General features: G+C 38.2%; 2 protein-coding genes across 3 annotated transcripts in view; one reads left to right on the top strand and one right to left on the bottom strand.

The window, feature by feature from the left end:
* The window catches only part of LOC125231568 (3-phosphoinositide-dependent protein kinase 1), a 131531-nt gene that overhangs the window by 99126 nt on the left and 4505 nt on the right, over positions 1-27900 (top strand). The window contains exon 1 of one of the 2 annotated variants that reach the window (XM_048137025.1): positions 24500-24906. The exons of the other annotated variant lie outside the window; for it this stretch is intronic. Within the exon in view, the coding sequence (XP_047992982.1) occupies positions 24769-24906 (138 nt within the window). The 5' untranslated portion in view covers positions 24500-24768. Of the gene's footprint in view, positions 1-24499; positions 24907-27900 lie in introns of those variants that run through there. 2 annotated transcript variants of the gene reach the window in all.
* LOC125231999 lies at positions 5420-9043 on the bottom strand. Its single transcript, XM_048137607.1, has 2 exons — positions 8873-9043; positions 5420-5955 (listed from the first exon to the last, which is right to left on the bottom strand). Exons 1-2 carry the CDS (start codon positions 9041-9043, stop codon positions 5818-5820), a joined length of 309 nt encoding a protein of 102 aa, XP_047993564.1. The 3' UTR covers positions 5420-5817.

The raw sequence follows: 27900 nt of genomic DNA, 5'->3' as shown, positions 1-27900 counted from the left end.
GTTTCTAATGTGTGGCCTGTTACAATCAACAGAAATGTCAGTCTGCATGCGTCTGTCGTGCCTCATATTTTGAGCTAGTTTTCCATTCACAAAAATATCTACCTTGCGGCGAGAGCAGCGATCCGTTAATGCTCGTCTTCCGTCTTAATTATTTGATAAAATTTTCTTTATTAATGCATTGGTGCACTTTGAGCGGAGTGCCTTGACCAGGCCCCGTAGCCGAATGGCATTTCTCCGACGCCAAACGAAAGCGATACGCCGCTGGCTCTGTCGCGCCAATACGCAAGCGCGATAGAGATAGATATCTACTAGCGCTTCGTTTCGTGAGCGTTTCGTGAGCGATTGTGCCATTCGGCTAGCCACCCAGATAAGAGAAAATATCTACATTTATAAAATCAGTCACCTTCATTTTATTATTATTTGGTAATTACAAACCAAAATAACTTTGATCAGATATAACTGTAATTATATCAGAAGAAAGACTTTTTATCATCATAATTATCTTCATATTATCAAGTTTTGTTTACTTGGTACTATAGACTTAGGCACGTGCCACACAAAATGCGCACTAACTATAACGTAGGTAAAGCTGATGACCTTTTTGCACGTGCCGCTATACGAGTCCACGAGCTAAACGCCTTTGCTTTACGGCGATAATGGAAAATTTTCATTTATTTTTCGTGCTAACTAATATTGTTTCTGCATGCCGATAAGAAAGGCAATACTCTGAGTGCATTGTAAGAAACTCCACGTGTAAGAAGTACTTGCATGGTTTATAGTCACCTTCCATTTCAACCGTACAAATGGAATTACGCAAACACTCTGATAAGATTTAGAAAACGTGTGTAAGACGACGCCTGGTGAGTGCTTGTGGTGCTTGCAAGTGATGATCAGTGCCATTTCCCTACCTACGTCCTAAGTAACCTACTATCGATAATGCCACAGAATATATAATAGGCTAGTTTCCTATACTTAAAATAAAATATTTTATGCAGTGCACGAAATAAAGCACCACATAATTAGAAGAAAAATATGGACAGTTGTTATGTTTAAACATAATTTCTATTTATTAAGTCAAAGAGAAAGATATTAAGTAAATGAATTGACCGTGACGTCACTCCTTAGTATTTTATAGTAATTCCATATTAGTAAATCGTTTTGATACGAGTTAAACCACTAAACATGCGAAAAGTAGTGTTCCCTTTCTGCTGTCAACTTAACTATAGCGCTGCTTACAGTAACCTATTTGAACTGTGCTTAAAATATAATAAAAATAAAGTTTGAGTAGGATAAAATAAAGGTTCAGACTGTTCAGAGGATATGGATACATTTGCTAATACTTAGGTTGCATAATTAGAAAGCAAAATAACATATTATATTATAGAATTTGTAGTTATTCAATAAACGAAAGTATTCTGTTATTATTATTCTGTTTTAGGTACATGTACATCTTAGAAATAAAACCAGCAATATACATATATGTACTCGTATGTACCACCTAATAACTCTCAGTATGTTACTATTGGTGGGAACCTGTAATTGGCTTTTTGTAACCTAATTAAGTTAACCTTTCTGTATTAATAACTGTTGGTTCTTCGAATAATAATAAATAAAAATAAATAAATGTAGGGTTCTAACTGTTAGAGTTGGAGAGAGCCAGTTTGAGTGTAGGTATGTATACAACATACCAGGCTCAATTTTAAGAAGCTTGAATCTTGATGAAGGAAACGTATACATTTATCTGTAAAGTTGTAATCAGAACCTCTACCAAAAATGCTAAAATGCTAAAATGGTGCAATAAAGAATATTTACTTACTCATTTATATTTACATACTTACTTACCACGAGTTTTTGACGATTTAAAAAAACGTAACATATTATTTAAATCGTACTAAAGTCTCAAGATTTTAAAGTAGGTCTGTAAATAACTGTTAGGTAGCTTTTTAATGGACGCCCCTGCGGAGTTTGCACTTGCTCGGTTATCGACGCTGCACGTGTAGTGCTGTGCATACGTTTTACAACTCTTTACTACAACGGTTACGTCAAACTTGTTTACAGCTACAGTAATTTATTGTATGTTCGCAAACAACTGAAGCAAATAGGTACGATGCTTATTGAATTTAATACCTATATAAATATTTACCTGAACGTGTATGTATTGTGTTGGTTTTTACAATTGGTAACAGCGCTTAATCGCAACATTTGCTATAATATAATACCTTGTTGTACCTTAAGAATCTGCTAAACCAACAACAGTGAGGTTGTTTACGCTTATTTAATATTAAATTTTATTTTGTACATTTGTTGCACCGATATTTTCACTTTGATGTCGCCTTGCTCTTTTTAATAGGTAAATAAATAAATTCATAAAGATTGGAACGAGTATTTTTACTTTCGTTGTAGGGAACAAATCAAATTATTTTATTAATTTTTTTTTTTTTTTTTAAGTAGTAACACTACTATATATAAATTATAAACCGCTACACCACCACGGGTACCTCGGCGGTCGGGGTGGTGTAGCGGTTTATCACGTCAGCCGCGTTAGCTGGAGACCCGGGTTCGATTCCCGGCTTCGCCACCAGTGGGCTTGATCGTTTTTTCTTTGGTGTATGGTATCTATTTCAGTTTATATTTTTACTTTGTTAAAATAAGTTACTACAAATGATTGTGTAAGTATTTCTACCTTTGATAATTTATCTTGACGATATTGTTTTTTTTTCAACATGGAGAGGAAAAATGTAAAGGAAGAGTCTTCTTACGGAAAACCTTTAGTCTTCAAATCAATAGGTAACATTGCTGTTTTAAGTTTAAATTTTAATACCTATCTATGCTCGATTTATTACTTTCTGTTCAAAAAGATAGACTTATTGATAATGCAGGTATACGAGAAGAAGTCGATACATTCATGTTTGAGGTAAAACTATACAAAAATTATATACTTTATTAATAACAAAATATGATATAAACACTTACATTAATAATATGACTAAACAATTAAAAATATAACATTAAAAAAACACCTAAAAATAAAACTAACATATACAAATATTAAAAAAGAGAATACCCCGTCCCGTAGTTCGGCCTGCGGCATGGACCCCATGACACAAGCGGCGTTACCGCGTTAAAAAAAACCTATCAAATTCCTTTTCTAAGATTGTCAAAAATGCAAATTGATATTCCTTTTTAAAACTGTCTGTATACTGTTCTCCCTCTATACTGAGACTATGTGGGATGTTACTGGAAATCAGAGCGACTGACCCGCATTGGCGCTGCCCATTCAATGTTCAATTTGTGCGTTTCTTCAATTTAACAATCATAATGTGCCACTTAATGTTATTGTTATTGCTCTACGTATTAAACATAATGCCCTCTTTGTTATTTTACCGCAGTGCATATTGAAGATAAAGTCCAATAACATTTTATTCATTGTAAAGCCATCGGTTCGGTGTTCCATCGGTTTCTGAAGTCGGATTTGCAATTCGTCCACTTCAATTAGTGTCAATGCAGGTCGATGCATTCGTGTAGAAAAATAACTGCTAATATTGTAATATGCGAGGTTGGATTACCGATTAGGTACCGTAATTCAATGAAAGACTCAAACCTTTTCCGAGACAAAATTGTCCCACGAGCCTTCGTGTTAAAACCAGTTTTCCAATTACATATCTCTAGTGAAAGTTATTGAGAAGAGTAAGCACGCTTACCTACTGTTTTGTCATACTACTCGTAATCATAATGTTGTTGTTCACTTGTTTATCGAAAACAGTTTTATTTAATACTTTCCTATTGAAGACGAGTAATTGTTTCTGATTTTTCACGGTACTCCTGTAGCTCCTATGTGTGTGTTTAACAAGAACTTGTCTGTTACGCTTTCTTGGTTTTCGTCTACCTGTAGAACCACTTTTGTTGATTTCATCGTAATCGTAATCATTATGAAAGTGTCTTTATAGAACTTTAACTTCACACCTATTTAGTTATGATGGTCATCGAATATGGTGACATAGCTTTAGGTGTCCCGCATGCCGAGACTTTGATTTATAACAACCATTATATTATTATTATGAACAAGAACATACGCAAGTTCAACAGATACGGCACATTATGCCATGTCACGCCACCATACCACATCAACACTATAGGGTAGAATAATTGCTTCATGCTTCGAATTTTATTGCTCCATCGGTCTATTATACACCCCGTTAAGATTTTTGTTAACGTTTATAGGCTCGTAATGCTCGTATCATGAATATACTCGCTGTTATTAGACGTTTAAACAGGATATTTATCCCCTCGTTGTCATAATTTTATGAGGAAATATGTATTATGATCTAGAATTATTAATTGATCGTAGCGACGCAAATAAACACATTACGGCAGCTTCCTTTTTAGGGTTCCGTAGCCAAAATGGCAAAAACGGAACCCTTATAGTTTCGTCATGTCCGTCTGTCCGTCTGTCCGTCTGTCCGTCTGTCCGTCTGTCACAGCCGATTTACTCGGAAACTATAAGTACTACAGTGATGAAATTTGATGGGAATATGTGTTGTATGAACCGCTACAAAATTATGACACTAAATAGTAAAAAAAAAAGAATTGGGGGTGGGGCCCCCATACATGTAACTGAGGGATGAAAATTTTTTTTTTCGATGTACATACCCGTGTGGGGTATCAATGGAAAGGTCTTTTAAAATGATATAAAGTTTTCTAAAAAACATTTTTCTTAAAGTGAACGGTTTTTGAGATATCAGCTCTCAAAGTCGTAAAAAGTATGTCCCCCCCCCCCCTCTATTTTTATAACTACGGGGTATAAAATTCTAAAAAAAATAGAGGTGATGCATGCTAATTAACTCTTTCAACGATTTTTGGTTTGATCAAAGTATCTCTTATAGTTTTTGAGATAGGTTGATTTAACTGTAATTTTGGCAGGTGTATAAATTGACATAATAAGTTTATTATATTTGCTGCTACGGAACCCTTTGTGCGCGAGCCCGACTCGCACTTGGCCGGTTTTAATTATATGAGTGCATTCATCGCGACCTTCTAGTATCAATGACCTATGCATGCTTCCTATCTAAGAATAGTTTGTTTTGAAGCAATTAACCGAGTGTCAACAACAGTAATTGTATGCATCCTTATTTATCTATCGCTCGTGACGGTAGTGGTGATAAAGATGTTCAATATTATCTTAAATGTTTTTCCATGAAACGCTCTTTTAGTGATAAAAACAACGGTCACAGAAGAGACAGTACATATTAGACAATTCTTTAGTTAATTATTTCATCAGTTGTGTGTAGTTACTCGTAACATGAAAACTTTAATACATTCTTGACTTGCGTCAGTTTCACTTGCAGAATAAATGTGTAATAGGTAATATTATGTGGCGTGTATTATAAATACCTTAACATTGCTAATATTGTGTCAGTTGATTAGAGCATTTCTCGCATTCCGCAAATATTACTTGGTCAGACAAATAGCAGGGGTCGGGATGAAATTAAAGTATTTAGTGACCCAGCCCGGGTCACGGCCCCGGTCCCGCCGAAGGGCTGCTCCCGACAAGGGCTAGGGCGGAGGGTGAGCGCAGACGCGCCCCCCAGCCGCCCGTACTTGTCCCAGACGGTACAAGTACACATTACGAAGGGTTCATCGTAACGTAAAAATTCATCGCATGACCGCAGTGATAACAATGTTATTGAACTAGAAACGACTTTAGTTGCATTCATAATATGCCGACTTCCTTTCGGACTTGTTAATATGACATGGACTCGAGATTGTTAAATTATCTGCCTGTGTAGTCGAATAGCCCGAATTTGCATAAACATGTTTTTAATAGAACCTCAATTTAGATGTAAATGGGTTGTCGAACTTTTGAAAGAGTATTGCCGTCTGAGGCCGCGCTGTCTGCTCTCCAGACATCCTCTGGTTCTTGTCAAAAACCCGATCTCCCCACTTCAGTCGACGCACCTGCAACCAATATTTACAATCAAAATCAAAAGCCGGCTTAAGACGATACGGTAGGGGTCAATTCTCCATACAAACGCTCTCTACTATTTCCTCCCTGGTTTTTGAAGATAGAGCAATGATTTTTTCAACACAGATTGTTATTATTTTTATCTGTGTCGGTCCGTTTTGATTTTTTTGATATTCTGCTTTTTAAAGACTCTAGAGCCAATCAAACATTTCCAAAAGCGGCCTTTTTCATTGTGGCGCAAAAAAAGGTGTGATACTCAAGATTGGTAACAATTAACCAAAAAAGCTAAACGGTCCGACATAGACTATTTCATTGTTATTCAGATTCTCAAATTTCCATTTTAGCATTTTCGCTACCGTATCCTCTTAAGACCTTTTAAGGACTTGAAGTCGAACCATGCCATGGTTTCGTAAATGGCTTATGTGAAGCATATTAAAATAATTTTCATGTTAATCATTTAATAAGGAATATTAATTCAACAGAACTTAATGTATGACTGGGGTAACTTAATATGCCTATTAAAAAGTGGTTCGGAGTCGACGAACGCAGCGTCTCGTCTCGGCCTTCCAGACGGAGTGTGTCATTTGGGATTTATTGAGCTTTATACTTGTGTTGAACCTTAGAGTGTTCTGGTAAGTGCGCGAATGTCAGACGGTCTCCCAGCCAGATTTATCTCTTTAGGGTGGTTACGCTGTAGGCGCTGACATACTGACACTTCTATAATTGCCTAAACGATTTATACGCCTGTACAGACTAATATTTCTTAAACCTTATATCAGGCATATTATCATTAAAAATTTATACACAGATAAAAGGTATATATTGCCTGTCAAGGTACACACTAATACTAGGTAGGTACCTAACTAGTCTAACTACTTTCACATTAGCTTGACAGGATCCACCATCCCGCGCTAAAATGATGTACTCGTAGGTATGTACATAGTTTTATTTATTCACTCCTAACCCGTGGGTGTATTCCCATATGTTTCCCGCTGGGTATAAATGGAAATATGTAGGTGTTTTCGCGTAAATCATTCCAATTTGTCTCCGTCTCATGTTTGGCGGCGGTCACGAAAGGGACCAATTCGATTACACATTCTCAATCTTCTCATGCATTAGCTTTCGGGTAAAGAATACAAGTATTATAACCTAATGAATCGTGCAGTAATGCATGGCATATGCAGTCGTGTATGTACACCATCAGCCTTTCATGGCGCCTTGGTGGTCTGTTGCCCAATATGTTCATGCGGGGCTGAGTCACGGCAGGCTCGTGAATGGGCGCGGGCGCGGACAATAGGCGCCTTAAGCGTGCCTGCGATCCTACTTATCTGCTCTGACACAAACTGTGACTCACGGGCCTTGGAGCGCATCGCCGTGTCAGCCGTGTGCGCATTATCAAGGCTGTGTAGATAAACGAAAACTACCTACAGCCTCTGCAAAACCTCATTATTCACACTCCGTCGAAGACATACGTCAGTCAGAGATTTTTTTCCAATGCTTTAAAATGAGGTGCTCAATTTTTATCTTACGAGTCTTCAGTAATGGATTTATTTCGTCGTCCCACTAATACTTATATGTACATAGAAACAACAAAAAACTGTCCTTTGATTAGATACCCGCCTTCTAATCTGCGTGCCCCTCATTATAAAATTTCCGTACGTGTTTTTCTAGATCACGCATGCTTTCCACCGTGTATACCGACTACAGTTTTCGTATGATGAGGGTTTATAAGTTGTATACTGACTGAAATATTAAAGTAACTCATTGAATCACTTAGATGAGTCACAATCACAATGTTCATTCCCCCAGTCATCTGGTGCAACGGTATAAGTACCCAGTTCGGCTGAGTTATTTATCATAAATATCATTATTGACCATAAACCTACATTAAAACTGATGTATTTATATTGATACCTACTCGTCCGACATCCAGACAAATTCTGTTAGTACCAACTTTCACTAGACGTTAACAAATTTATCATGCTCATATGTCATTATTATCAACATCATTTTATCTGGTTTTTTGCAACCGTGAGCCACACCCGTCCTCTCAGGTCATGTATAGAGTAATATTGTTCAGAAGTTACGAGCCAAAATCGGAATTGTCCAGAAGTTACTTGATTACTTCGGAATGTCGTCAACCAATCTCGAATGAGATTAATGTGAGTCATCTTAATCCTTGTGGTGGACATGTACAAGTATCTTAAATTGTTATGATTAGGTCCACGTTGTTGCAAAGAAGGCACGGGTGAATGACTGGGTGTATAACCTGAGATGGTCGATGACGCATCGGCAAGTCTCGAGAGCCCGCGTTCCTGGCGTGTCCTTGGGCGCTGCCGCAGCCATTTATAGATCTAAAACTGGCTGTGCAGGTAAGCTTACTCTAGCGGAATTGCCTACGTTCGTGTGCCACCTTACATACACCACAACACGTTGGCTGTGTGTTCTACATAGATTCTAGGCATTAGTTTTGTATATTGAAGTTCTACATCGATTGAATAGCATTACAGGTATTAAAACGGAGAGGAGTTAGACCAAGAGTTGGCAGAGTTTTTAATAGTGAGGATGATCGAATGTTAATCGTCAGTTTTCTATGAAATTATGTTTACTTTACACTTTCACAGACTGGACTACGAAATACCTACATACTTAAGTTGGCATTACTCTATTTTCATTTGATACCTTACAGTTGGTGATAGGGACAATCAAAATTTATGTTTGTCGTTGTGACTTGTGACAAGTTGCGAAGTGGCACTATAATCAATTTCCTTTGTCGTAGAACTCGTAGAGACAATTTGTTCATCATAAATCTACGGCCACCGTTTGATAATATATTACACTTACCACAACTGAAAACATGGTACCTAAATATATAGTTATAGTCTAACATAAAAAATGCATCTAACGCACATCGGCATATTTGTGAAGCAGTTGAATCGCGGATACGGCAGCATTCTTCCTGTAGTTCTGCGGTGGGCGAACGGCAATGGCGGCGGCGGCGAGACGAGGAATGTTCGGAATGTGGCTTCGTCTCGAGTGGTGCAGCGCAGAATTGCGACTTCGGTCGCCGAACCACTGCATTGAGGCATTTGCACTCCTTTATTTTGCCATTAGAGTCCGTCTCGCCGCGACGGCGGAAAACTACAAAGATATACATTAATGCAATATTGATAGGTTTTTTGGCACAACAAATCAGTTCTGAAGAAGTTGGACTTTATTCTTACCAATTTTCCTCTTATGATTATTGGTCAAAGCCGTTGTAAAATATATGATTGATGATTTTGTGGCATTGTCCTACAAAATCATAAATATGTACTTTTCCACGTTTAATTTGTGAAACATAGGTTACTTAACCTTTCATCATCATTCATTTAAGAGTTGGACTCTTGTCGTTGGAGCAACTTCCATGTGTGGCGGTCTTCTGCCTTCGCTTTGACTTCCTGACAGGACACACTTTGAGACTCCTTTATTTGAGTCATGTACGGTCTTCCCTTTTGTCTCTTTGCTCCAATTCGTCCCCCTAAGATGTTTTTTGATGAATTCGTCGTGCTAAGCAGGGCATGCTTGGGCATTTTCCCTCTTATGTTATCTTAGTTCTCAACTTCTCAGCAAACTTCTTATCTGTCAGACTGAAACTATATAAAAATATATCATGTATCAAGCCTATTTTCAGCTCATTATCGGCTGATGGTGATTACGGGTTATGAATATAGTTAAATCTCAGTTTATTTTGGATCATGTGTAAAGTCTCGGGTCTGTTTGGGGGATGTCAGTTTTGACAGCGATATTGACAAATGCAGCTCAGTTTCATGACCTAATATTAAAACAGAAATACACCCCCAGAGCTCGGTAAAGATAAATAGGTGTCAAGAAATTTGGCGCACGGTGCGCAGGAGTGGTTTTCCTGCGCACCGGTATCTTTCCCACGGCGCGGCGTTTGGTTTAGTTTATTTTTCCGCGTTGACGCCGCGGGCGCGGGTCATTGACGCGCTTTTGGCGCCAAATATAGGTGTAGTCCGACTTTGTTTTACGTGCGTACTTTATATGTGAATAACAAACGGTGTCCGTTGTTAACAACAAATGGATGGGAGTGTCAATCATTGTAAACAGATTACCTGCTTTTGGAAGTTGCTTTAAGTTTGCTCTACATTTTAATTATCTTTTTTTCTTCGGTACCTGTTTTAAAAAACATAAATATCATCATAGGTATTTAGGTAATCGAAAGCCGACTATCCTAATCAGTCTAGTAATTTTAATTATCAAATATATCATATTTGATTTTTAACAGATATTTGCGCATATATTGCGCAATTACGTCCAAAATGTGCAAAGTTTAATTACCTGTCCAAAAGCAGTTCGACGAACCGGATAAAAAGGAGTCGTGGACCCAAGTTCGGCGCAATAACCCAACGATTTCGTTATTCCACTTAACAATAGCACCATTTTGTAGATTATGACTCATGGATCATGATAGTCTCCCCACGTGCTACTTATTAAGACATGATTACCTTAATAAAGTAAAAGCAAAATAAACGATATAAATAACGTTGTCTATCAAATAAAAGTTTCAAGGCTAAATAAGATACCTACTATAAATTTTAAAACTTTGCGTGATGTACTTACACATTGTACATAGGTACGGTACATAATTCAAAAATGAATATAAGTATGTTGTTTTAAATCAACCTAAGCTCGATATAACCTCGGAGCCCAGTTTTTGCTTTTACCCTCGAGTTCAACGGCCAGACGTTTCGGGTTGTTGATTCCCGCCATTTTCATCACGTATACGTATACTAAGTACTTACACTACTAAGTGCACGAATTTCATGATATGTTGATAAATGTATATTAGTTTTAGCACTTTTAACTAAATTAGTTATGATGTATAGTAGGTACACCTTTATACATAACGGATACTAAAGCTGGGATTAAGACGCTACAGAAGCGAAAATGATAAAATGGAAAGGAGCTCCCCTTTCAATTTGGGAATTTTAGTTAAATATACTAGTGTTATTAACTAGATTTATCGAAAAAAAAAATATCCATTCAGAACAACTCAGTTAAAAGATATTGCGAAAAAATCTTTAAATTCGAGGTTCCGCTCTCGACTGTTTCCTCCGTCAAAACTTAATCAATCGTAACGAAACTTGAGAATCTGAATATCAATGAAATAATATGAGTCGGACCGTTTAGTTTTTTAGGGTAATTGTTTCCAATTTTGCATACCACACCTTTTTTTGCACCATAATCAATAAGGCCGTTTTTACAAATTGTTAATGGGCTCTAGCGTCTTTAAAAATAAGAATATCAAACAAAATTGAAACGGTCCGACACAGATAAAAATCCTGAACCTGTTAACCTGTGTTGAAAAAATCATTGCTCTATCTTCAAAAACCAGGGAGGAAATAGTCAAGAACGTTTGTATGGAGAATTGACCTCTCCTGTATCGTCTTAATAACGAAAATGGAATCCGGGCAAAGTTCGGTCGAATTTTATTAGTTTTTCGAACAAAAACTTTGAAATAAGTGACTAAATTATATCTTTACAATTCACACGAGGAACTGATATTGATAATGCCTACGCATAACTTTGTACAGTGTATTCTATTCATCTTCGTAGTTTTATTTTTCTGTTACAATACGATTTGAAATAAACGGCCACCTTGACTCCGCCCCCCAGCCGCCACCTCCAACCGCCAACCTGCTCCAGACGAGTCAACTTGAAACGACTCCGGGCGGGCCAGCCAAGTCGTCCTTCGTGGAATTCTGTACCGCACATTCCTCCCAGACGAACAATTAATTCGCACGCCTCCAGTTTTCAAAGTCATTCACATTTTTACCTGTTGCTCGCATTAGTCCTTGTCTATGTACCTATAAACTTTTAAAAACTTTATTTCGCTGGATCAAGTTGTCCGACCTTTCAAAATTATGACCTTTTATATACTTATACAAGTTTGTTTTATCACTATTCACGACTTACATATTGATTTGAGTTAAAAAAGCATGGGTTCTACTACAATAAACCTATGGAAACTAATTTTTATAGCGTATTATATGAACTGAATTCTTTATTTATTTATTATTTATTGAGGAGAAAACACAGACAACATACATGGTATGAACATTAAAATAGCGTAGCTTTAGATACAGATGTTGGATGTAATTACCTAATCCGTTTTCATAGTTTTATTTCATGACTACGATCGCGGTAACAGAAGACTATATTTAGATATTAATCAGACAAATCAAAAAATATCTAATAAAATAATTTGATTTGTTCCCTACATCGATTAATCAGAATGAAGAAATGTCCTTACTTACTTATTATAAAAACTAAGACTAAGTGTATCAAAATTGTAGGTAATCATACATGGATTCCTTTCCTAGTTCCTGGCGAGGTTGATGTGGTTGGTGGTGGACGAAACATTATTTTTTGTTAATGATTCCTTATATTGATGTTACTTAAATAATTATATTACATTTATGTAGAGCGGTACGCCTGCACTTATACATAGGTCTGCCCATGTCATGAAATCTGTCTGTGTGTAAACAGGGTTTGTTTTGAGTGCGTGTGCCACGTTTCGATCGAGCACGTGGTCGCCGCCATCTTGTCAAGTTTTGGCGCGAAGCTGATTGTGATTTTATGTTGGTAGAGATAGCTGTCCTATCCACTGAAATCTTAAATTTATTATTTTGGGGAAGAGTTATTTCTTACCGTAAGTCATCTGCAAATCATTATTTATATTACCTAAATCAGTAGATATAACTGTTGTTTTGATTAAGTAATGCATTGGAGCATAAGCTATAAAACTATTCACTTAGTCAAAGTTTATATGTACATATTCACAAACGTTTACTACACATTTCCGGTCGTTCATAAAGCGCATCATACTTAACCGGATTGTTGGCGCCAAAATACAGCGTGGCGCGAGGCCGCATGGCATGGCAGTACTTCCTTTCAAGCCCGTTCATTGCGCTCGCTGGATGGCAGGCGGGTGTATTGGCCGCTTCTTGCCGTGCTCATCCTGTCTATTGCGTGGTTGCTTCCCACTCGCACGCGTTAGCAATGTTTATTATAAAAAAGAGACGCTCGTTTCCCTTGCAGCGATTTTTGTACCAGAGAAGGACGCTTCGAGATCAATGCACTTTCCGAGGACAACGAGCCCGTTTTTATTGCGTTCAACTTAGGGGACCGTTTTCAGTGTATTTAGGATCTTAAGATGTAGCCCTAAAGTTCATTGCGTATGTTAGGAAGGGGCCCGGTGTCTAGACACGAGGAAAGTAAGTTAAGGGAAGGTGGCTACACCCGCGCGCCCGCCAGAATGCCTTGCCATGTGCGTGCTTACTCGCGGCGTGTTTCAACTCCACGCTTGCAGCTTCCTTGGCGCCAATTTGTAAGAATTACTTTATGCGCGTTAGATCTTACCTAGTTAAAAATAAGTAATAAATACCGAAATAATTAAGTCTACCTGCCTTGCGAGTTGGTTGGTATAGGTATGTACGTAGTTGTTTTTATTTATCCACATAAGTAAGTTTAATTATTGGTGATTTAAGTAGCACCGCTGAAATATGTTTGTAGTGTATCTCTTAAGTCGAGTTACGGATTATTTTTGTTGTTATTATTTTCGACCTACGACATAAAGACTAGGTATCCCACTTGTTTGTATAGTAAATTGAGTCTCTGTGCGTCACGATCATAGTCCACACAAATAATATTAATTAAAACTTGACTATCCAGAATAGCAATTAAGTACATTTTTAAGTTGATTCCAAAATTTTTATGATTTGATATATTAAGAAAAACCCAAACACTTACATCTAAGTAACACGTTAGTCATTGGTAAATAATGCATGGTATGGGAGCACGTAATATGTAGCCACAAAAGCATTTATTGCAATGTCTAATTGAATCACATTTTAGATACTTATTCTAAAATAAGTTAGGTCTAGATTTCTACATTATTTATTACTTAATTTAATGATAATGAGTACCACGTATCTATTACTTAATCAATGATAATGAATACCACACTAACACCGACTTTATAAGGTTTGTGATTGATACAAATTGATGTAAATAGCGGAAAGAATCCATACAAATGATAGGAAACTTAAGTACCAGTTGGGTTTATATTACACTCGAGTGGGGTCCCACACTTGTTTGCTCCATACTTTAAAACTATAAATTTAATGCCCCGGGCACGAGCAAGGGAGGTGTCGTAGATAATAAAATTAAACGAATATGTAATCGAATCAACATGATGGGACATTCCAATATAAACTTTTCGGAGGCGGTTATCTATTTACTGCGAAAAATATTGGGTTGGTAAGAAAGTAATGAGCGAATCATAACCAATATTGTAATTTTTATTTAATTTATTATTTTAATCATTTATCAAAAATATAACGGCCTTCGTTAACTACTACTTGTCTCCATCGTTCTGGTAAAGAATGAATAGCATCGGCGAAGAAGTTCTTAGGTTTAGATTCAAAAAACTCAGCTATGTACTGTCGTAGATGGGCTTGATCATCGAACTTTTTTTTCATTCAAGGGACGAATTAGCGATTAGCGATCTGAACAATACGTAATCCGTAGGTGCCAAGTCTGGAGAGTACGGTGGATGAGGTATCACTTTCCAACCTAGCTCCAATAGCTTTAGCCGAGTCACTTTTGCAATGTGTAGGCGAGCATTGTCGTGTAAGAAAAAACTTTAGCATGCTGTGGACGATTCTGACAGATTTTTTGGTTTAAATTTTCAAGCTGATTACAGTATACTGATGCGGTAACAGTCATTCCACTTGGTAGGAGTTCCCAGTGAATAATACCATGAATATCCCACCAAACGGACAGCATAACTTTTTTCGGGTGAGGCTCTGTTTTTGGTGCCTCTATTCCTTTTTCGTTTGGAGCTAGCCACTGACGTTTGCGTGTGTGATTTATATATAAGACCCATTTTTCATCTCCAGTGATAAGATGGTCCAACCAGTTGAATGTGCGGCGAAAAGACAGAAGTTGTATGCAGATATCGGCACGGCGGTTTAGTTGATCTCTATCAAGTTCGTGCGGTATCCAAACACTGTATTTGTAGTTTTTTCCCAACTCGTGTAAATGTGTTTCTATGGTGACATGAGAGCAGCCTAACTCGGTAGCAAGAGTACGACTCGTTAGCCTCGGATCTCCTTCAATTAAGGTTTTTAATTTGGCTACATCAATCTTCACCGGTCGACCAGACTTAGGTTGATCTGATAATGAAAACTCGCCACTACGAAACCGCTGGAACCATCGTTGCGCCGTGGCCTCAGACACAACTTCAGGAGCAACACGCTGACATATATTACGCACTGCTTCGGCGGCTGAATGGCCAGACTGAAATTCATATAGTAAGCAATGCCTTACATGCACTTTTAATTCGTCCATTTTCTTCCTTATATTAGCTCGGCGACAGCTAGTGAATGACTGACGAGAAACTGTGCGACTCGCCCTTTATATACTTTCGACCATAGAAGATTCTAGAACTCTCTCAAAAATTTTATGTGGAATTCAATCGATCGCTCATTACTTTCTTACCAACCCAATATTATATGTATTTACATATCAAATACATTGGTTCTGATGTGGTTCTGATACTTTTGATTAATATGTAGTGCGGGTGCCGAATTGGTCTGACGAATACAGCCTGCTAACTGCTTAAATACGCAATATAGATATACCTAGCTATTAAGTAGATGCGTACGTAGTTAACCAAAAATTAAACAGAAGGAGAGGAAAAAAACAATGAAAGAAAATGTACGTACTGTAAGAATACTCAATGGTTAAAGAGTGGCCGCGTTGTAGGTACTTAAGCAAAACTTCTACTCTTCCTGTTCTGCTTCTGTGAGTTTCTTAAATTTAAGCCAAGTCTAGACATTACCAAAAAAAAGTCAACGCTTTATTGGATGCATTAATAAATTCGACTTCATTTTCATTACTCTGTTAGTAGGTACGGATCTAATGTACTTTGGTATGTTGATGCCTCAGGTTGATGCTATGAGCTATGAGTAACGTTGTTGTCATATCTGCTTATTAGCTGCTCGCATTCTGTATTTATCTATGTTGCGAACGCAACTTTTTATTTGTATACTTATCGCTCGGCTAATTCCGTAAGATTTATAAAGAGCCAATAGGAGCGCACCACATACGATGTATCGCGGCCAATGAGGCACCTAAAACTTAACCAACGCTTTTAACAGCTTAAATCTTGCAAATCACTCTTTCATCATCTTCGCTACCTTAAACACCACTTCCATACTTATACCGTCTTAGTCAAGTCACCCTTTGTAAACCAGCACCTATTTGGAATATAATATTGTCTACTTATATTGAAGTTTTTTATAAGTCGTCGGCTCCTGATCCTGCACGGCGGCTACAATCTACATCTACCTAGGAGATATATGAGGCCACATTTAAATATGAAAATATTCGGCCCTTGCCTTTGTATGATATTAATCGGTCAACGCACCGTATACCTGTAGGCTCGATGTTTGCCATTCTGTTTGTTTTCCTAAAATTATACTTTGTACCAATGATTAATGCCTCAAAAAACATGAACCATTATTAACTGGAAAACTAGGTAGGTACGTGAAATGTAAACTATACTCTGGGTGGGGAAAACGTGTGAAACGAGTTTGTTTAAATTAGAGATGGGCCGAATATGGACTTTGCCGAATACGAATATTCTGCCGAACATTCGGTTCAGCTCTTACCGAACCGAACATTCGGCCGAATATTTGGTTACGCCATATTTTAAAGGGGATGTTAATTTAAACTATTAAATGATTGATAATGGTTACATATGTAACTACAACTATGTTTTTATCAGTTAGAGGATAACTCAAACTTAGTTAAAACAACTGAGCTCTTCTTAACTCTTAAACTACGGTTTTTGAACTTTTTTACAAAACAATTGTATTATATTTTGACATAGGTTTCTCTCTTTTTAGCAGTTCCTTAACCCTTAAATGCATGACCTTGACAAAGATTTATTCAAATTTGAATTTTGACACGCTGTCAATAGAGTCAAAAATGCATGATGCATATTTATTTATTTATTTAAACTTTATTGCACAAAAGAACAAATTAATGTACAAAAGGCGAACTTAATGCCATGAGGCATTCTCTACCAGTCAACCTTTGGGCAAAGTAGAGAAGATTGTAGGCGGTGCATTAAGAGACCAATTTTGAAATATCAATCAAAATCATATAGACATATAATATATTAACGTACATACAATTACATACTATTTTTACATAAATAACGATAGGATATATAATATATACTCATATATATAAATATAATTACACATCACTATGCATTTAAGGGTTAAAAAGCTACTAAAATAGGAGCTTATTATCCAGTGAAATACGTAAGATCATCATTAGTTATTTACTTTGTTTATTCGGTAAATATTCGGCAATGCAACAGAAATTATTCGGCCGAATACGAACATTGAAAAACTTGCCGAATATGCCGAATACCGAATATTCGGCCCATCTCTAGTTTAAATACATTTACCTTAGCTAGCTTTTCCCTTTAAAAGGGCGAGGCGACACGACAACTTGGTAATTAATTACCTACCTAATTTATTGACATTATTCGTTCCTTAAACCTCATTATTCTTTATTGACTATAAGTGTACTGAAATTACCGAACAATGCATATATCAATCTATTCAGCACGATGTTTTATTTCTACAAGCATATATACATACACAAATAGCCTTATATATGTGTTCATATAATTTTAATTGTATCTGTCACGTACCACTGTCCATAACATACAATATGTATGATATAGGTATCTACTGAAAATGGTAACATTGCCATAATCGAACTTTTTCCTGTTGCTGAGGAATGCCTCATATGGGCTGCTGGATTTTAAACCACAGCGAAAAGATGTTTGTTTTCCCTGTGTAGCGAACATTGGGTTTTCCAATTTTACGAAAATCAGATATAACGTCAATTATGATTTATCACTTTTCTGATACATTGTATCAAATAGTATAATTATTATTGAGTCACAATGGACCAAGATAACATGTGACGTAAGAAAAACTCTAGATTAAATCGTGGGCGTGGTAGTAGATAGAAAATCCCTACTTTACTTCGGCCAACCAGTAAGTTAAGAAATGTCTCAGATGACATGTAATTGTCGGTCGAGGCGGAGGTGAGGTCAAAGAACATGATCTGAGCCTTTCTTATGTACTACACGGCCAAGGTATGTTATGTAGGTATCCTATTTTTCTGTTCGACAGAGCCGGGAAGCGGCGGTAACTTCGTTTAGCGCAGTGGGCTGAAATTTGACACTTTCCGGTCGGAGGACAGAAATAGCCCTTTTCTGAACAGGTGATGTTAAAAGAAAATGTGAAATATATACCTATTTCGCTTTTGGTTTGTCATTAATTGAAACCCGCCGGTCGCTAGAAAATTGATGGCGATCAATCAGACAAACAACGCGCGACGGAGGGGCTCCGAGGCAGGTGGCTCCCGACGTAGGGTCAAGGGACCCGACCAAGGCCACAGCGCGGCCAAGACATTTTAGCGATGCCGTGCGTCTACTCTAAACTGTACATTAAAGTGACGTCGAGTCGAACGCGTGATCTTTACATTTATTGATCTTTCCGGCTGCATGTATGACTGTGTCTCCAGTTCTGGCCTGACTTCTCTGTTGACTCTATCATTTCTTTGTTTGTTGCTCATCAGAAAAGAGATAGAGATGAGCAAATAATTTCAATTCACAGTGATTGTTGTACTTAAAGCGATTAATCAACATGTTACTCTAAAAATTAACTTGAACTCTCTCAAATGTAATATGTACACAAATATTGAAACAAGACAAGACTTTCAAGGACATATATGATTATATAAAAAAAAAAAAAATATATATATATATATATATATATATATATATATATATATATATATATATATATATATATATATATTCTTAAAATTATGCAAATAAATAGTATGTCATTCTAAATCAATAGGTATATTTACGAATATTACATTCACATTGAGCTAGGTATTTTATAGTACATATTTTATCGATAAGAGATAAGAGCATTTAAGTGCAATTTTGCATTACGTTGAGAGGCAATGAAGTGGCACAAGAACAACAACAAACTAATCACTGTAATCAGCTGTTTAATTTGTTGTGAGAAAAACAAAATAGTTTTCATGTGTGTTATTTTATCACGAGCTGAAGTGGCATCAGACAGACAAAAGTTGGCACAATGAATGTAAATATACGATTTAATTTTTCACAGATACGAACCGTATCCAATCGAATAATCAAAATATAGAAATGACAGCTGATGGCCGCAATAAAAGACCTACACCAATACTTTCAAAAGTTGGTTACGATTTCACAATGTTTGGACTATATAGCCGAAATAGCTAGGTAACGATACGATAGGCAAGAGCGGCGGCGCCAGCGCTCCTGCTGCTTATCAGCCGGTTGAATTGCACTTTATCGACTTGTTATTGTACGATTGTACACACAACTGATAACAATCTGCACGTGAATCGTCAGCACTATCGTTGCGGCGAATACACGTCCAACCTGTATGATGTTACTTGTTTACATTAACTCGCCAACGAACCTACCTACAGCAAGTGGGTATTCTTAGTATTGCTTTATTAATAACGCTGGTAAAGTAAGTTTTCCTTATCTTATTTAAGTTAGGTACTCATTCAGTATTTATATTTATTTCTAAGGTAATGACTGCGGTAAAGTACGGGATCGGGGTAAAACCTATTGAGGAAAACAACACGGTAAACACCTACAAGGATTAGACTTAAGACTTACAAATACCTACATAGAGCACTAAAGTAAAAACCAAAACTGTGCCTATATTTTACAAATATGTAGGTCCGATAGTATAATGTGTATTGTATGCTGATACATGGTCAATTGGTCATCCTCACAAGTGTCATATGCAATTAATTACATTTGGTGCCTTGGTGTCAATGATTAACTTTATAAATACATTTTTATGTCAATTTTATAAAAATAAAGTATGGCAGTATGGCATGTAGCGTCATCTGATCTACAATCTCTGGGAACACAACGATGTCTTGTTTCCCTGTGTACCTGTTCCCAAAATTACAGATGTTTTATTTTCCATTGTTATACTGTAGGTAAACTAAAGCACATTAAAGTTGGTCTTAAATGTACCTCCGCATTGGATCAGTATGCCAGGTGGCGGAGTAGGTTCAATGTTCGACGCACCTTTTGTTTTGTTTTGAAACCAAGTCAGGGGTTGGCGAGCGATGCCCCGGCTAGTGGGCAAAAAACGCATCCATGCACCTGGCTTTTTCCTGTTTCTATTTTCTTGAGTCAATGAGAAGTCAACTGCCTTTTAATGTATACGATAAACCAACAAGTATATGAATAAAGTTTTAAACGTGGTCTAGCTTTTATTACATACTTAATAATATTTAGGTATTGTAGATATGTATATTTTTAACAGATTTGAAAGGACTGTCCAATACCAAACTACTGTTTATTGTATTTTGTATGTTTTATGATTCAATAAATTTCGTACAGTGTACCTCTTACCATCTATTCATGTTGGCTTCGGCTCCTCGTACGCCTCCCAAAGGTCCGAATCCGGAATACTCCATAGGTTTCCATGATGGGCGATGGGAAAGACAATAAATAAATATGTAATACCCATAGCTGGGCATTAATAAACTCGTTAATCCGTTAATTAACGAAGTTAACATTTCGATTAACGGATTAACTTTAAGTTAACTTTTAAAAATGTTAACGGACACGTTAACTTCCGTTAAATTTCTCCTAGTCCGTTAATCGTTAATCCAACACGACAGGCGCCAGCTGCGCCGTGAAAAACACGTTCTGAGAGCTACTATAAAAGCCCGAAGTACGGCAAATCCTAGTTTTTTTTTTTACCGATGCCGATCGCTAAAAGCCAGAAATATTACCTATAAGGAAGTAGTGTTCAAATCGCTTCGCATTTAACAACGTTAATTCGGTGAATCCTAGGTTTACCATGACGACTGTTGTAGTGTCCGAGCAGCAAATTAGAGCTTAATTTACACACATATATTATGGGCTGTAGATTTTTTCGAAGGGGACGCCTTATTTTGGTACACAGTCAACAAGGAGTATGCTGATAGTTGGGAGGAGCTGGTGAGAAATGAGAAATGAAAGGAGATTAACTTTAACTTGCGTTAAATTTGTTTAAATGTATCGCTTTAACGATTAACGAAGTTAACTTTTTTAGTAACGGATTAGCTATTATCGAAGTTGACTATTTGATTAACGGTGCCCAGCTATGGTAATACCAAACCCCAAACTGTACTTACTACTTAGATATTATTTACTATATGTATTGTATACATTGAAATAACTGTTTGAAACCTGTATATAGGCAGGGGCGGCTCACTCCGCGATCCTTTCGCCGCGCTACAAGTACATGCCGGCGGCCGCGAGTTCGCGGCCCATTCAGTGGCGACGACCTTCGCGCGGCGCAATAAAATTCAATGTCGTCTACACGCGTGCGGTCCGCTTGTTAATGTAGGTAAGAATTTAGAATGGCGGCGTTTTGCGAACATCAAAGGAGTGAGCCTTCTGTACTTGTACTATTATATATTCTGTGATATAGGTACTTACTTTGTTGGCGCGACGACCCAAAGTGAGTCTTGGCCTCTAACACAGAGCACGCCACTTAACGCGGTCCAGAGCGACCTCTCGCCAGGCCTCGCTGACGCCGAGTTCACGGAGATCTGCCTCCACTCTATCTACTCGTATCTATCTGCCCCAACGATATTTAGGATGGCCAGCAAAACGGCGTCCAGTTGGACAACCCATGCACCCAATATCATTGATTTATTGCATTTTTGTTAAACGCGAATTTTAGATAGAAGAGCGATAAGCATAGTTACGTATCAAATGAATGTTAAGTACATAGTATTACATATGAACACAGCGGTTTGATCGCATCGCGTCGCTTAACATTCGCATGTTCATCGCTAGTTCGTCGCGTTGCATCGCCGTCGCGTTCCGTCGCCCACCTAAGACACGTCCATAGAGATAAAAGCTTTGATTTCGTCGCATCGCATCGCATCGCGTCGCCGTCGCGGGTTCGTCGCTCACGCAAGACGCGGCGTTACACAGACAGAACCACTAGATATTTTCTGTGACGTATATAACTTACTTGTTTATGACGTTGAGGTTTTTTTTATAATACAATAAATGTCGTGATAAATTAATGGCCTTCGTGTATACCTTAGGTATTGCATTGCAGTAGCAGTTGGGACCTGCCTGACGTATGTATTTTTTACTAAAAGTGAGTTACAGCTCGATTTAACGTACCTAGAACGTCGATAATATAGAGCAGTGGTCGATGTCAATTTAAAATATCGGATATGCTATCGAACACTAGAAAGGTCTACTACTCTATTGGTAATTTTAATTCGGGGCTAAGTGCACTAGATATTTGTGCACACGTGGGAGGGGGCTCGTGCACGCGGCGCGACCCGAGAGCCGCACGTGGCGCGCCAGCTGCCGCAGCCTTCACAAATGTTCACAATGGAAGGTAAAAAATACAGGTAGCGTGAAAAACAATACCGACACGAACGATTCTGCTTTGAGATGCACTGCCGATGCCTCCTTTTACTTTCTTTGATATTTATACGATCTAGAATCTAAGAATTTCTTGGAACTTATAAAGACGGTACAAGCTTTTCGGATTAACAGTTTGTAAAAAGGGACAGGTCGATACTTTTAAACTTTCCAGGATAATAATAGAATGGCTTTTAGGAATTGCTTCTCACTGGTTTAAGTAAACAATAGATATATTAAAAGATTCTAACTGCGTTCGATCGTTATCGCTAAGCTAGGTAGGTAGTAGAAGGAGATGAAGTATTGAAGTAGACCAGGTTCAATAAAAAAAATATTATTGAGGTAAATTCAGCACTGTTATGTTGCTTAACACGTGAATAGGAAACTTTCGTTTGATATTTTGGTCCGTATCTGTGGTCTGTTTGTATTTAGACAAATGCCGATGTCGTGATACTCGTGATATTTATGATTTATTGGGCTCGAATATTCAGGAAAGAAGGGATCTTGTCCCATTTTATAGCCGCCCGTATATACATAAAATAGCAGTGTTAGGTAGCACATTGTAATAGTTACACGTGTAAAGTCCGCCATAAATGTCAAGGATCAGCTGACATTGTTGCTAGGTGTGCAAGGTGCATTCACACCAGCGATGTAGGTATATGAAGCGCATACTTCAACTACGTACTTCCTTGTTTATGGCCTTTTTATGTCTACTAGGCGTAATAAAATTCACTGACAGACTGCTAGAAATCTGTTTAATAGCCTTCTTTGCCAATTAACTATACATATTTTATGACCTGAAGTACGTACTACGGACTGTAGTAATTACGAACTCACGGCTCACGGCACGTGTAAAACATAGGGTGCCTCAGAATGTAGTGTTGGTTCGTCAGAATAATTTGACACGTAAGTTAATCATTGATAAACATGTGGTACAGTTGATCACATCTAAATGAATAAATTGTATTTCCTGTTTTCTGGTACAATAATAAAAATTATAAAAAGGGTAAAACTGGTAAAAGATCCCATGTATCCATCCTCATACAAAATTGCCTGTAGTAGGTTGCTCATAAATTCTTCTTTCGTTAAAGAAATGATCCCTATATGAATTCTCCTAGTTCACGCGGCATCCCGGAGGGCTGGCTGCCTTGCAGTAAAGCAGGAGCGCGTCTTGAGTAAAATATTGATTTGGACCCCTTGCCGTGCCCGACGTGCAGTCCAGTCCCCCTGCTCTGTTTTCCGCATCCCACTGGTAGCGTCTGCATTTCCTTAAACCACGTGTACCTACATATAAGGTTTTTGGTTCCGTGATTAGTACTAAAGTCGTGGTACTTATTTTAATTCGCAAATATGCCAATGAATTTATCAATTATCAAAACAAATAACATAAATCAGGAAGATGTATACGAAAAATATACATATTATTATCTATATGCTTATTAATCTTATTATATCCTAAAGCCACTCGTAGCGTAGGTTATATGTAGTAACACATCATGTCTGGTATTTAAATGTCAGCAATGCCTATTTAGATTGTTTGTTTGGCCTCAATATGGTATTTTATTTTAAATGTGTATTATAAAAATATGAGTGATTATATAAAGCTCTCCTGTAATTATTAAGAGCTGAGCTGTCCCTATTGTTTTACTTGAGGTGCAATACGGTCTTCAAATCACAGGTACTATATATGTCTTAAGAATACGAAAGTAGGATAGTGAGGAATCGGCGCGGCGAGGGGTGAATGCATTGCATCGTCCCGCATGGGATGGGGGTGGTGGCCGTGCGGCGGGCGGAGGGAGACATCAACACAACAGAGCGCCGTGGCGATGGCGTCAGCCGCCCACCCCACCCCGCGCACGCATGCCAAATGATTATTCCTCCGTCTAGCGACGCGAGGCGAGTAAAACATTGCGCTCTAACTTCAGTTCACTCCGCGACGTTAAACGTAACGGATGTGCTCGCGCTCTGTTTAATAAAATATACGTTTAGCTTACTGTACTATCATTAAACATCAGCATTCCTTAGATAATTATAGTGTGTAATATTATTAGTGAACCTTAACCGAGTAACATTTACGGATTCTAAATAAGTTCCAAAGCTTTATGAACAGTGTTCGTTATTTTAACCGTTTCGAACTTTAATACAACGGTGAAAAAAACGTGTGGTGTGCGGGATCGAAATGAGCGGATTGACCATCAGAGTTAATAAAAGAGGATCGAGGGGTAGTGACACTCTTCTCGAGGCAGCTAACAGGATTCTCCGACTACTCGGCGTGAGCTCCACGAAGCGCGGGAAACAGCCCTCGCCCAAAACGAAGGTAAGGTCAATGACTCCGCGCGTCTGCCGTCTATCCGACCCGACCCGACGGCCGTGTTGTTTGTTACAATTCAAAACAAATCTCCACATTTGACATTTTAATTTTATTCTAGATATTGGTATTTTCAAACAGGGGTGAATTATCAATACATTTTAGTTAATAGTATGGATTATATTCGTTCGATATCAACATACACTTTGAAGTACCTATAATATATAACAGGTCATACACATCCAATAATGCAAACTTGTAATATGTACACAAGTGAAAGGGTGGTAGTAATTTTCCTTGCAAAGTGTCAGTAGTCAGTAGCTTTAAGTGGCAGTTATTTGTAAACCCGTAATTGCGTTGTGTTATTGAAGTTAAAAATGTAAAACGGTTTGACAAAATAATTATAGCATACCTACGATATAAATTTAACACTGAGGGTTACGCATATGTGTAATAATACTATGATGTCTATGATAGCAAATGCCATATGCAGTAAGACGATGAAACTTAAACATTTCGCATTAACATTAAACAAGTAATTCTAAGTACCTATCTACCTATTTGTTTATCCATGTTGACTGTTGACAAACTTTCGCTGCGGCGCAGTGATTGTGACTTTCGCTGAGTAGCGTAGGTAGCGTGCCTATGTGGATTGCGTCCTTTCTGCCCACATTATAGGTATAGCAATATACTACATCTTTCTTAGTCCTGCTACCTCGAAGAATCTATGACGCTCTCCGAGATGTGTCGGCGTGCGACATTCGCAGAAGGTAGCCAGTCACCGCACTTGTTTGTGCACGCGACGCGGGCGTGCGTGACTTGTTTACCAGTTCCACCAAAGCAAAACGCTTAAATGCAGGGCGGTTGCGACCGAAGTATGCTGTACCACCCACAATACACATCGATGAATGAAACACTAAAGAAAACTTATATGGCCTACCCCCGGTGTTAGAATATGTAACGTCAGACGCCATGTAATATTCAATGCAGTTAGAATCAGACATTTTTATCTGCATGAGTGCAAAAATATAAGGAATAAATTCCGTTCATGTATCAATTTTGCTGCTCGTCGAATCGAATTTTTCGTCGAATCGAGTCGGTCGAATTTTTGTTTAGGGTGCCTATCACGAGAGCGAAGCATGTTGGGGTCATTAGACCAAAACAAGCACACATTACTCGCAAAATTGTTGTTTGTTCAAAGTAGCTATGATAGTGAAGGTTCATGTATTTGTATAGTGACCACACTGATAAGAGATAGCGTAATAGGTTGCCCTATCTTTCATAGTGGAAGCATAAACACCCACAATGTTTTTATCTCGACCTCGACGATGGTTATATTTAAAAATAATTATTCCTTTTATGAAAAAAGCGCTGGTGGTCTGGCGCTAAGAGCTTGCGACTTTCGATCTGGAGGTCGCGGGTTCGAACCCCGGTTCGTACCAATGAGTTTTTCAGTGAAGCCAGTCGCTTTTCGGTGAAGGAAAACATCGTGAGGAAACCGGACTAATTCCAATACGGCCTAGTTACCCTTCGGGTTGGTAGGTCAGATGGCAGTCGCTTTCGTAAAACTAGTGCCTACGCCAAATCTTGGGATTAGTTGTCAAAAGCGAACCCCAGGCTACCATGAGCCGTGGCAAATGTCGGGATAACGCAAGGAGGATGATGAATTATTCCTTTATACAGTTCAGCGTCCATAAATAACTATACCTGTACTCGTAATCTATTTCAAAACAATATCCGTAAACGTTTGGTCTGCAGAAATGTAGCCGGATGTGGCTACCATAGAGGGGGCAAGCCTTGCTAAACAGCATTCAACATCCGCTAGGCCAGGTATTCAGTACAAGGTCGCAGCAACATAACATCTAGGTACCTTGCTGAGCTACTCGACGCCGACGCGATAACTTAGACAGTACAAGTGCTTCCCCTTGGGTGTATGATTTAAACATGTTAACTTGTCAATTTATGCTAGGATTTCCTCATAGGTCACTCAATGATGTAATTCTAAGAAAACCCCAATACATACGCAAAGAGTTGTTTTTAAGTCACAACTCAGCGGAACGTTCAAAGAGTCGAAACCTTAAAAAGCCAGTTCCCAGTACAATATGTCGACATCAAGCTGCTTGTTTAATAAAAATTGATTGATGAATGCGAGTGTGTAGGTCGCGATGACGATGTAGTGGTTCTCGAGGTGGGGGATTGAGGTCACAACGTAAGGACCGCGAGGCGGAATGCGTTTCGGCGGCGTGGGAATGCGCCGCGACTCGCGAGTACCGTTGCGCCGCCCGCCGCCCGCCGCCCGACCCGCCGACGTGGAATGCGAGAACCCATTTGCGGCTGCGCGGACCAGCTCGCTTTATTAGTGACTCATGCGCAACTTCAATACCACCACACCAAACTAGTCACCGCTGCACGATGCATCTGCATCCGGGGAACTGCTCCCATCTTCACAGCAGCGCAGACAAACATGTTTCTGATCAGATATATCGGTGTTAATCAGTTAGTTATCGTCATCAATTTAATATCACGTTCTAAGGCTTTTAATAATAACTTCAAAACAATATGGATTCAATATGTTCAACAAATTACTATATGTAGAAACTTAAAACATCAATAGATGGTTTAGACAGCTAGGCAAGATGACAACGGAACCATGAAACGGTATTCTGCAGGTACATTTACTTTTTATTAAGTTTGTTTTTGGCAAATTAACCGTTACTCAAGTGGCGGACTTGTGGCCCCCGGTACCGTTGTTAGAAAGAGAGAGAGTGCGCCGGAGCACGCTCTCTATTCAACATCGTTCACGTCCGTTCTATTGAATGGATGGAAGCGTTTTTTTGTCTCGTCTACGTAAGAAAATGAACAAAAACTAACACACTAAACTAGATCATCGAACTCTAAGCAAGATAGAAACTCGATGGCCTATTCAACAGTTCGGCACCTAAATTACTCTCATTCTATTAGTGATTTTTACTAATTAAGTAGCATATAGATAGGTACCAATTA

The sequence above is a fragment of the Leguminivora glycinivorella genome, chromosome 12 (genome assembly GCF_023078275.1).
Source record: "Leguminivora glycinivorella isolate SPB_JAAS2020 chromosome 12, LegGlyc_1.1, whole genome shotgun sequence".
NCBI lineage: Eukaryota > Metazoa > Arthropoda > Insecta > Lepidoptera > Tortricidae > Leguminivora > Leguminivora glycinivorella.
Note: the sequence above shows the minus strand (reverse complement) of the source record. Positions and strands in the feature narration are given on the sequence as shown.

Coding starts and splice junctions, on each gene's coding strand:
- LOC125231999 (XM_048137607.1), bottom strand. CDS start 9,043: ATGCAGTGGTTCGGCGACCGAAGTCGCAATTCTGCGCTGCACCACTCG. Junction 5,956..8,872: donor TGCTTCACAAATATGCCGAT/GTGCGTTAGATG, acceptor TATTGGTTGCAG/GTGCGTCGACTGAAGTGGGG.